At 49.0% G+C, this 11,940-nt stretch overlaps 4 protein-coding genes across 4 annotated transcripts; 2 read left to right on the top strand and 2 right to left on the bottom strand.

The window, feature by feature from the left end:
• Positions 1-943: 943 nt before the first annotated feature.
• FSST1_004036 (uncharacterized protein) lies at positions 944-2,626 on the top strand (the record flags this gene model as incomplete). The annotated part of the gene is made up of 2 exons (XM_083230172.1): positions 944-1,208; positions 1,266-2,626. 2 exons carry the CDS (start codon positions 944-946, stop codon positions 2,624-2,626), a joined length of 1,626 nt encoding a protein of 541 aa, XP_083087466.1.
• Positions 2,627-2,983: 357 nt separating this feature from the next.
• FSST1_004035 (cystathionine gamma-lyase CYS3) lies at positions 2,984-4,255 on the bottom strand (the record flags this gene model as incomplete). The annotated part of the gene is made up of 1 exon (XM_083230171.1): positions 2,984-4,255. One exon carries the CDS (start codon positions 4,253-4,255, stop codon positions 2,984-2,986), a length of 1,272 nt encoding a protein of 423 aa, XP_083087465.1.
• A 4,029-nt stretch (positions 4,256-8,284) lies between these two features.
• FSST1_004034 (Zn(II)2Cys6 transcription factor domain-containing protein) lies at positions 8,285-9,894 on the top strand (the record flags this gene model as incomplete). The annotated part of the gene is made up of 2 exons (XM_083230170.1): positions 8,285-8,353; positions 8,485-9,894. 2 exons carry the CDS (start codon positions 8,285-8,287, stop codon positions 9,892-9,894), a joined length of 1,479 nt encoding a protein of 492 aa, XP_083087464.1.
• An 886-nt stretch (positions 9,895-10,780) lies between these two features.
• On the bottom strand, positions 10,781-11,795 carry FSST1_004033 (rRNA-binding ribosome biosynthesis protein RPF2; the record flags this gene model as incomplete). The annotated part of the gene is made up of 2 exons (XM_083230169.1): positions 10,781-11,726; positions 11,782-11,795. 2 exons carry the CDS (start codon positions 11,793-11,795, stop codon positions 10,781-10,783), a joined length of 960 nt encoding a protein of 319 aa, XP_083087463.1.
• Between the last annotated feature and the right edge of the window lie 145 nt (positions 11,796-11,940).

Genomic DNA, 11,940 nt, shown 5'->3' with positions numbered 1-11,940 from the left:
GCCGAAGTCTATCGTTATCTCTGCTCCGGTACCTACTGAACTGAAGCCCTTGTCAAGGGCAATGAATGCTGTTTTGCAAAGATGCCGCCTGTTCCATTGTAATTAATGATGGTCTGATGTGTGAATCTTACTACATTCCCTAGTGGCTCGGCATTATCTTCCGTGTCCATGTGTTTCTTCCTCGTATTTAAGACATGAGCATTCGTCATGGTCAAAATCTATAAGTGGTACCCTAACTTGAGCCTGTTCACTTATCTTTTGACTGAATATCTTCCCATCCCTTCTGATCTTCATCTAAGGTACAGCATGTATAAAATACTTCGCCGGGCTTCTGAAGACCTTGATAGTGACATCGCGGTCTATATTAATTGGTATATGCTTTGTATATGGTATAAACGTTTGTGGTTATCGATATTATTAGCTAAGATATTTCTTCCCATCTCAAGGAGCCCAAGCTACTATAGAGATAGGCAGACTCTCAAATATATGAGAGAGTACGTTAAATTCACACGATCAATCCAGAGACTCGTAGATGATATATAAGATCCTGCTAGTACCGGGTAACCAACTCACAAAATTAGATAGTTGTCCGGGCAGTGGGGGTGGGGATCTCAATCAGACGCGGTCCACCGTCCCTGCATGACGATCTTAAGCTCCAAACACCTATCTATTGGCTGATAGCTCAATAGCACAACTCCAACCTCATCACCCAACGTACTGCTAATGTCAGTTACATACAGCCTTTCAACTTTTTACCATCAACTTTGATCAACGATCTCGAGACGAAATCAGCAGCAAATCTTCGTTGATGTAATTACCAACTTAACACACAGCCACAAACCAACACCCGGTCCATGTCCGACTTCCACTGACCCCTCCATTCCCTCCCCTTTCCATCATCTCCATAACCTTGCTTGCGGGCATCGACGCCAATACGTGCAATATGGATCGTTTACCGCGAGAACTCATCGATTCAATACTCCAACAATGTGTAGTCCATGGACCCAAGAACACAGTCCTCAGCCTTCGGCTTGTTTGCCGCGTCTTCGATCAAGTTCTCAAGCCATTTGCATGCCGAACTCTTGACCTAGAGTTCTCGCGCCTGAGCAAGACGAGTGGCGTGACACGCCCTCAGATGGATGCGCTACAGACGATTGGTTACCATTGCAAGAGTCTCTATATAGACTTGATGGTTCTACGGGATGACCGTGAGTCATGATGGCCTATTTCCGGAACTGCCTTCGCTAATACGGATAATTGGTCAGTCGAAGTTGAGTTTCTTGAAACAGTTTTTACGCGGGTTCCATCGATGACAGACTTTTGTCAAACGCTACACAAGAAATACTGCATGAATGAGACGTCATTCACCGAGTCAGATTACTACCGGACCGTGGAGGAGATGCTATTCTACTGTCGCGACGTCGACCGTCTACGCCTCAACCTGCCCTTTCAGCTTGTCGGCCGTCATTGCAACGCCGCTACGATGATACTGGCCAACACGCTCAAGGCGTTCGCACAGCGACCCGAAGAGGACTCAGCAAAGCTTAACACACTTGTCATAGAGAACGTGACCGATGTTGCGATACGCCATCTATGGATGAACCCGATCGATGTGATGAACATCATGAGGGTGCTAGAGGTGCTACAACATCTCGTCCTGACACTGAGGAGGCACGAAAACGAACCCATCACTGTCGGGCTATTTGGATCTTGCCTTTGGAATATTGTCGAGAATGCAGGGGATCTGAAGAGCCTCTGTTTGATTGGCATGGACCATGATGATCGCCCGCCCCGAGGTTTGAAGCAAACAAAATCTTGGCAGATGCCAGTTGAAGAGTGGCGGGCAAAGTCGCTACCTGCCCCGATTGTTATACACTCCAACTTGACATGCCTAGAGCTGAAGCGAATTGAACTATGCCCTGAAGTATTCGTCCGTACCGCGGAGAATTTCGGACCTACACTGCAAGAGCTTTATCTGAACGAAGTCTATCTCAAGGTTGAGCAGTCGCGAGACTGGAACCAAGATTCCAAGAAGATTCTTTGGGTCGGAATGCACAACCAGCGCCCCGGAGAGGATTGCCACTGGATTGCCATGGCACTGAGATGCGCTACGCCTCACCTGAGAATATGCCGGGCATCGTTCCTGGCATACGACCATTACCTGGTTGAAGACATGCCTAACCAGCCAGAATTTGATTTGGTGGACCCTTGTGGTCTTGGCCGAAGTATTTCTCAGCGCTTTGTTGAAGTAGTCATGGGAATTCGCCAACCCACGGCGCTTGCAAGGGATGTTGTTGAATATCTACCTCCAGACCCCCAATTCGACAACCTCTTGAACAACCTTGGATCAAGAAACCGTGCTTTGAGCGTAGTAGAGTACGATACTAACGCATACCAGACAGCCGTCGCTAACTCGACATCCGAATGGCAACGCAGCATTGATGGCGTCTTTCCCAATTGCAATTCCAACACTCTTGACGAGCTACACTACATTGCTGAGACTGCATGTCAGGGTATGAATGAGATACACCAACGTCGTAATGAATGGTCTGCCGAAAACAGCATGGCGAATGAATTCACGGAAAACCTGTTCAGTATCTCTGCCGCTGAAGACGAACACACTTGATGAACAGTCAAGTCTACCTGTCTCGAATTACGAAATATCACGAATGATTGATTCTGGACAACTCCGATAATCTGAAATAATATTCTTTGGCTTGCTGTTATTAAGCCCCAATACCAAACCGATGCGATTTGCATCATTTTTTTTAATCCTAGCCGCTGTATAAAATACCTTCCCGTGGGAAATTGAATAAGATACCCTCTCTTTTTGTTTTGCTTGGAAGCATCCTCAAACAAAGGAAACAGTTTTTCATAACATGTCATCATAGATCGTCTTCTATCAAATAAATAAAAATGAAAGGAAACCCGCCCGCAATTGGAAATATCCAAAAAAAAAAAAAAAAAAACCCCAAAAACATGTTTATTGTCCGTTGGAGCCGTTAACGCCGTTGCCGTTGAGACCGTTAGCCTTGGCTGCTGAGGTAGCCTTCTCGAGGGCCTGGAGGACATCGTTGGTGAGATCTTGAGCGTCCTCGACACCGCAGCTGATGCGAACAAGGTCATCAAAGATACCGACAGCCTCACGCTGATCCCGGGGAATACCAGCGTGAGTCATGCTGCTGGGAACCTCGACTAGACTCTCAACACCACCCAGACTCTCGGCGAGGGTGAAGATCTTTGTCACCTGGCAGAAGCGCTCAGCAGCAGCGTGGCCGCCCTGGATACGGAAAGAGAGCATACCGCCACCGAGAGCGTCGCGGTGCTGCTTCTTGGCGATGTGTCGGTGGGGGTGAGAGTCAAGGCCGGGGTAGTTGACAGCAATGACCAGAGGAGAAGCCTCCAGAGCTCTAGCAACAGCGTCGGCGTTGCGGCTGGCCTCACGGGCTCGCAGGTGCAGGGTCTTGAGACCACGGTGGGCGAGCCAGGAGTCGAAGGCGGAGGGGACAGCACCAATGGCGTTCTGGAGGAAGCTCAAGCGGGCCTTGAGCTCGTCGCTGTTAAAGGCAGCAACGCCCATGACCACATCACTGTGACCGTTGATGTATTTGGTGACACTGTGAACAACGATGTCGGCACCGAAGTCGAGAGGGTTCTGGACGTAGGGAGAGAGGAAGGTGTTGTCGACAACGACAAGGACACCATGTTTGTGGGCCTCAGTGACGACAGCTCGGATATCGACAAGGCGCAGTGTGGGGTTGCTAGGAGTCTCGATCCAGATCAGACGAGTATCGGGAGTGATGTGCTCGGCGATGTCGACCTCGATCTCTGGTGTGAAAGTGACCTTGACGCCGTGGGCCTTGGCGACCTGGGTGAAGTAACGATGGGTACCGCCGTAGACATCGGAGACGGAAATGACATGGCTGCCAGCAGCCAGACTCTGAAGAATGGTGGCGGTGGTGGCGGAGCCGGAGGAGAAGGCGAGAGCGTACTTGGCATGCTCGAGAGCAGCAACAGCAGTCTCGAAGTTGGTACGGTTAGGGTTGGAAGATCGAGAGTACTCGTACTCGCCAACGGGTTTGCCAACAGCGGACTGAGCAAAGGTGGTGGACAATGAGATAGACTCGATCACGGCTCCGGTGGCGGGGTCATGTGGAGCGCCGGCGTGGACGGCGAGAGTACCGAAGTTGTGGACGGGAGACGGAGGACGAGGTGGGGTGGCCACGGGGTCCGAGTTGAGAGGTGCGGAAGACATGTTTTCTGGTAGAGTGAGGTCTTTGCTGGAGAGAGAGATGAGAAGAGGAGAATAAGGAAGGAAGAAAATGTAGTGGTGGATAGATGTGGTCAAAGACCTGTTTAATATAATAAGTTATAAACTCGGCGCTCCAGCAGAAAGATGAGTGGAGGTCGAGGCGGGGCTAGAAAAAATCGAGAAGAAAAAAAAGCCTTTTTTTCTCTATTTTCCAGTGACACCCTTGTTCGGTCTTTGTAGGTAGGTTGGTAGGTAGGTAGTTTTCTGTAATGCAGGCTAGATGGACCCTTTTTATATCAAGAGCTAAAGCAGTTCGTATACAATTCCGCTGCGCCAAGTTACGGAGCTTCTTCCCTTCTGACTGACAAACAAAGGAATGCCTCGGTTTGACGCGATACAGGGCTTGGATGATGCGCAAAAAGGGCGGAGGACGAAATCGATCTAGTCTTGTTTTCTACAAGTAGACGTGTCGTCGATAATGAGCAAGAGGGCGGTCGGCTTTGAAACCTTTGACGATCACGTCACAGCAGCCTTTCCTAGCAAGGGAGGAGGAACACCACGAATCCCTGGTAAGATTGCCTCAACGGATTAATAATAGTCAATGGTACACGTAGATAATAAACGTAAAAAGAATTGATGTGACCCGACTCGTGCTCGTAAAATGCAACTGAAACTGGGTAGTTTTTGCTTGGTCGGGTATCGGCTCTCGGTGTACAGAGTACAGCGCAGCAACTCGATGGAGAGTTGTAAGTAGTATCGTCGGGACTGAGATTGTGGAATGATGGAAGGGTCCAGCGAAGGAAAAACTGGGCTTCTGAAATTTATATTTGTTTCTACTAGCGTTCAAGTTACACAACAGAATGAATTGAGTTAACCAGACATGTTCCATGGTTCGTTCCATTCCATTCATTTGTAAGTCGAACCGACTAAACGAGAAAAAGAACTAGACAGAAAAACCTGAACAGAACCTAAAATTGATTGATTACAAGATCTACTGGCACCGAGTACCCCTGTGTACATGCCCCTCCTCGAGGTTCGCACCAAGACTTTGTAAGCATCCAATGTATCTCTTAGTAGGCTAACTGCCTTTCGTCATCCGTCAGAGGAAGGACAAAAGAAGAGGAGAGAGAACGGCCGAAGAGTGCTTACATACTACAGTAAGTTACAACTGATTCCATTACCCGTTTTGTGTACCGTTACGGTGGCCTGACTCAATATACCCAGCTCGGCTTTTCGTCACGACAAATGTGTTACTCTCATCCTGCTTACAGAAGCATTTTGCTCTTAGTACCGTCACATTCACTGTAATAGGATATCAGTTTGTTTTGCATACAGGACTGCATATTAGGTAGTATGCCGCTCACTGCAGAAACAAAGAACCTCCTTCCTCTTCCTGTGCTGTGCCCGAGCTTACAGAGATGGAGTATTCCAAGGAAATCCTTGCCTTCTCTTGTCGCGCAATGCGCGCGAATCTAACGACGGCTTTGCGCCGGGCAGATGCGGTGCTCTCGGTGATAAGTGGAGGTCGGAACAGGGGTTTGTATCTTCAACCATACGATTTACAAGAATCGATCCATGAGAGAACTTGGAGAGATAGGCGTGCTAAAACATACCAGTAGCAATTCCATACTTGGTCGGTAATTCTCTAGTATGTCATGTGTTCAGTATCGTGATAAAAGTCTTTGCTCAGCTTCGGCTCTCGCTGTAAGCGCCATCTGACAAACTCACTCACGCCACGCTTCACCGGTTGGTATCACAACCATCGTGATAATTGAAATATTATCAAATCTTGGGTCTTGTTGATTCCCGTGGAACTTGACCTCTATCAGATTACAGAAACAACAGCTATACGTTGATCTGGGACATCGTCAAATAGAAATCGCGACCGACATCCCGTGCAAGGGTATATGTTTTGGTGTGAACAACTTGACAGCATCGGTTCCCGAGCCCTTTGGTGTGGCAGCATTCACCTGCAAAGCGTAATACTGTGCCGGATACGCGTGCGTTGGGAGGTATGTAGGTAAGCATGCAGTTTTGTGATTGTTCCTCTCCCGCGTAGAATCTCACAGCTCGCACCTCGAGTACCTCGAGGTGAGTTGTGAGAAAAGATAAGCGGTTCCTTGCAGCCCTCCCGTCTAGCTAGCGATATATCCCGCTGTGATTGTGCGTGTCGTCATGTTTACTCCGAAGTGTATGGGGGTCAGCTTGCCTGGCATGGCACGGATAGAAAAAGTCAATATTGTACAGTGCCTGAACCCATCAGACAGTGGATAAATTGCTTTATCCAGCGTTTTTGGGTAAATCTTGTATTGCTCAAAGAGCCTTAAGGTCCCCAGATATATCATAATGTTAGTTTCATGATATCGGTAAATATATGTGCCTTATCCATCATCTTTCTGCCTTAACCGGAGAAGAACCATCTGATCGGCACTTAACCTGAGAAGTGTCCATTGAGAGAATACACATGTATGCAGCGTTGACTCATCGGGCTCTAACAGTAGGATTCCTAGAAACTTCCGAAGCAGCCTTAAGCAGTGCTTATTGTTGTCATCATTGCATCTTGACAGTATTGCACTAGTATCATCTCTCATCTGCCGGACCCTCAGCTTGCTGACATGTACCATCCCGAGTTCCCGGAATAACCAATCCCCGACGGCTCAACGTTTTCTCAGTCTGGACTCTGGTCTGACTGGAGCCGTAGCCTCATTGGACACCATTGTCCTGTTTCCCTTAAAAGGTGGTAGATCTCATGGTACGATCGGACCACACAACGCCCGACTAGAACCCCTAAAAGTTAATTCTGTGTCTGGGTGAATTGAGTGCGTTTGTTTCCCGTACTCGTCATATGGGGTTTATTCCTTTAATTGACACAGCCTCAATCGGGACATATTATCTCACCTGCCGGCTGAGAAGGAAGAGAGAAAAGTTTAAACTTGGAGGATACCATGTTGCTGACTGTTCTGCACATACTGTAACATGCGTACCGGCGCATAGATAGGGGTCCATGCGTAATCTTGGAGTGCATCCGCGTTGGGTGAGGTGTCTTTTATTCCCAGGGCCTCTACCCTCTTTTTATCTCCAAGGTGAGCCTGCTATCGTGTCGAGCGGAATCCACGAAAGATTTTGATCCCTCTGATGTTATGCTCAGTCCACCTACTTTATTAGTGCGAGGTTTCCTTGGGTAAAGGAAAGAAATTACCATTAATAAAAAGTCTAAGCGTCAACCTTGCGGCTCCACTCATGACAAGCTCCGGCGCCGAAACCCACCGAACCCCCCACTGAACCACCGACTTTCCCGGCCCGCGATGAGATGAGACAGGCACAGCACAGCGTAGCACACGACAGCCCTGACAGGCAGGCATGCTGCAGGGCGTGCAGGTACTCGTAGATCCCTGTTTTCATGCTGTGGCAGTGCAGCCTTTCTTCTTTCCACAGCTTCCATTCGCTAAATTCGAAGCCTTTTCAGGCCTACAGGCCTCCCCCCTTGGCACTCTAGCTCTTTAACTCTCCATCCATCAGATCCATTACTGGGGACTGCACTAGGTGTCCTGCCGACGGGACCGCCCCTCCACCTCACCCAGTGCAGCAACTCTCCTGCCCTCATTTGCATCCCATCACATCACAATACACCCGATTCTCCTTCACCGCACTTGCTTCCAAGCGAAGCAACCACTACCACTACCACTACCACCACCATCTCAGCCCAGCTCCTTCCGTCCTTCCTATCTCAACTTTATTATTTCCTTCTCTTCTAAGAAATTAACGTGCTCAACCACGATTCTTGCCTCTCTCGATCTTCAACACGCGTCATGGAATTCTTTTTATAATTCTCACCTCTCTCCACAATTGCTTCCTCGTCCCCTTCTCCTTTACTTAAAGCGAACCGCAATTGAGGCCCCCCTGCCTCTGCGGCCATGCTTCGATTTTGTTCACGATCCAAGGTTCTCTCCATATATTTTTCAGGAGCTTGTTGACAGTCGACACGTGAAAACATCCTTTTGTTTCTTTCTCTCGTTTCAATTCTGCGCCATCATGCCGCCTCGTCGGTCTCACAAAAAGTCTCGCGCCGGCTGCCGGAGGTGTAAGAATAGGAAGATAAAGGTAAGCCTTCTCCATCCTCTACGCATCGCGCCTCGTTGCATATCTTTCATCTCTCCCTTTCGCAATGGCTAGACTTGTCCTAGACGGCCTCTTCAGCTCTCTTGCTGACTCGAAAACTCTTTCGGTTATAGTGCGACGAAGTCCACCCACGATGCGGCAACTGTGCCAAGCATGGTGTTCCTTGCGATTTCAGCAACCCCGATGTCCTAGAAGAACTGGCAATCTCTACCAACACCAGCTCTGAGAGCGTCGGCGCACCTACTCCATCGCCAGCACCCACAATCAGCTTTAATTCCGCTCCAAGGACCCCGTTAACACGCCCACGTGCTCCTTCAAGTCCAGCAAGAGCGCCGAGACCAAATCCCTCTCCTCCGACCTCTGTCTACTCGCAACCTTCGATAAGCTCGTCCACCAACACTATAGATCATGGCGAAAGAATGCTCGAGCTGCGTCTGATGCATCATTACACCAACGTCACCTCAAAGACGCTTCTAACCAACTCGCCAGCTGCCGAGGATATCTGGCAGCGCGCTGTCCCACAGATGGCATTCTCTGGCAATGGCAAGACTTACCTCGCTGATGCCATCTTGTCAGTGGCAGCGCTCCATTTGCGTTCGATGTCGCCGAACGACAAAGCATTGGTGCGCGCTTCCCATGCCTATTCTGCCTCTTCTCTTTCTGCCTTTGGCGCATCTCTTGGCGCGGGCATTACGCCTGAGAATGCGGAGGCTCTCTTCCTCACAGCAACTTTGATTGCTTTTCAAGCTAGTGCATCCCGAATTTTTGTCAAGGATGACGGTGACGCTGCTCCTGGTGACTCGACAAGTCGGTATGTGCCCCCGTTGTCTTGGTTCCATGCCTTCCAAGGCGTCAAGACCGTGGTCGCAAACTCCTGGCAGTGGATTCACCACAGCGATATCGTCAAAGTTGTCATTGATTCTCAGCCCAGTTTCCAACTGAATCTTAACCCACGCTCGCCCGACTCTTTCTTCGGCCACATGCTCGAAGGGTTGGCTGCTGAGTTGAGTAACGAAGACCCCCGCCTAGTTGCCTCAACTACCCAGGCTTACTCGCACGCTGTCAGCGTGCTTAACTGGGCACACAAGAACTACCACGCAGCCGCTGCCCTTACGTTTCCTGCAACTGTCTCAAAGAGATATGTTGATCTTGTTGATGCGAGACGACCTCGGGCCCTTGCCATTCTCGCTTGCTTCTTTGCTTTGTTGAAGCGAATGGATAACGTCTGGTGGTTGCAAGATGTTGCCCGCCGCGAGGTTATGGGACTGGTCAGCTTATTCGAGCCGGGATCGAAATGGTGGCGTCACCTTGAATGGCCAATAAGGATTGCCTTGTTAGACGGCAGTTCCATACCGCAAGATATTTGGGGCACCGAACTGGAAGAACAAGCACCAGAGCAGCAGAATGTTCTTGGATCCATGACGCAGCATATTGAGATATTTGCTGAAATGCTGCATCAGCATGCGCAACCCCCCATTCCTATTGCAGATGAGGATCTTATTGTGCCTGATTCACCCGACTAAGGAAGCCTGACAATTGCACATAACCACAACTGCGGGACCCTGGGCTTGAGAGCTGGTCTCGAGGCTCTTTTCATTTTGTCGGCGATCAGTTTCAATACGACATTTGTGAATTGGTAACCTTTCTGTTCCAAGACACGATCAAGAAGCGTGCCCGACTTTATTTTATACATTTGATGAATAACGACCGTCTCCTTACCAATGGCCTAACGCGGATCGAACTGAGATACTAAGGTGGAATACTTTCAGATACAATTTGGGCAACGATTTTGTGTCCCAAGTCAACTCAAGTTGTTTGTATTGTTGCATGAAGCAGAAATAAGCTTGGGCATTCCCTGCCCGGCATTGATAAGGCCCACATTGTTTTATCTCTCCTCATACTATTAAGTCCATGATCGACCATGAATCGTATGAGTTGGAGGATAAGATTGGCGTGGGAAACAGCACGATTAGACAAAAGGCCCAAGCGCATACGATTGAGCTTGTAGCCTTTTTAGTCTACTTCGGATGCCAGAAGGAGCTAAGTCAGTCGGCTTCTTTGGCCTTTGCCATAATTTAGTACATAATGATGTCTTGATAGCAATAGATAAATGTGGTTCACAGCCCATCCATCCTTATTTATTGTACGGCAAAACAATGTTCAGAGATAGGTCGCAATATCGGACCACTCCGTACTGTGCTCAGCATTGCTCAAGATGACAACACATGCATTGGCTATCAAGTCAAGGATGAGATAGCAGAATAACGAGACCGGGCAGTTTGAGGTACGAGGAAGACAATAATGCTCATCATGTCTACGGGATGTATCTCATTAAATCAATTATTGATATGGTCTCCCTAGGACCTTTTCCAAGACGCCCAACTCCGAGCCTGCAATGCGGTATGCCTACTACTGCTTTATCCTCTTGGTCTCCTCCTCCTTCTCTTCGACAACGTCCGCCACACCTTCGGCGTCCTTTCGACTTCGCTTCAGACCCTTCATCTTGCGGAGCTGCAACTCGCTGAGATCCTGCTTGCCCAAGTGCACGCGACCAATCTTGTCACCCATAGAGTCAGTCGTGATGTTCTTTTTGGTGCGCTCCTCGAGGCCGCGAGGCGTCTTCAGGGCCTCCTTGAGCATCGACTCATCGGGTTCTCGGACACGACCGATACGGAAGTCCATACGAGGGCCAATCTCCTCAACCTCGACACGTGGAAGACGCTGGCCAGATCGCTTAGTGTTGATGGTGTAAACTCGCAGGTGGATCGCAGGCTTGGCATCGCCGTCACCAGTGCTGTCCTCAGCGCTGATAGAAATAATGTACTGAAGACCCTCAACATCTATTTTATCTGCCGGTTCGCCCTTGAAGAAGTCCAAAAACATGCTCTTGGCAAGAGTGAATTCGTTGCTGACAGGGCTTTCGAAGGCGGTTCCGGCAAACAAAATCATGGGTCGCAGACCGATAGCAAACTTCTTAGTCTTGAACTGGGCAATGGTTCGGAAGCTCTCGGGGTCGAGGTAGAGTTCAAGCATGTCTAGAAGCTTGTATCCAAACGTACGAACGAGAGTCAGAGTATGGGGTCGCTTCTTCTGGCTGCTGCCGAAGACAAGCAGACTGGCGTCGTTCTTCTCGGAGAAAAACTCGAGCGAAGCGGCATCGTCAAATGGGTGGATAGCGTTTTTTTTTGTAAATTTCTTAGCAAGCGGCTGCCTCATTTGGTGAAGGTCGTTGAGGGCATCCTGGACAATCTGCGAGCACGATGTTCCGCGGAGGAAAAGGCATGTCTTAGGGTTTTCGTTGGCCTTGGGTTCGCGCTTGTCAAGCGCACGCTTTGAACGCGCATTGCGAGGTTTGCTTTATAAATGTTAGTATATCGAAGAAACGGTTGTCAGCGAGAAAATAGACATACACTTGACGGAGCATATTGGCGCTTTGTAGTATTGAATGTACCGTGATAATGGTGGTGATGCTTCAATGGGATGGAGGTTGACTTCAAACTTGAGACTTGAGAAGGAGCGCAAGAAAAAAAATGTTCTTATCGATAAAGCATGGGCTACTCACCGTCTCA

Source organism: Fusarium sambucinum, chromosome I, assembly GCF_050947815.1.
Source record: "Fusarium sambucinum isolate potato_lamoka chromosome I, whole genome shotgun sequence".
Classification (NCBI taxonomy): domain Eukaryota; kingdom Fungi; phylum Ascomycota; class Sordariomycetes; order Hypocreales; family Nectriaceae; genus Fusarium; species Fusarium sambucinum.
This window is presented reverse-complemented; position numbering and strand designations above follow the sequence as displayed.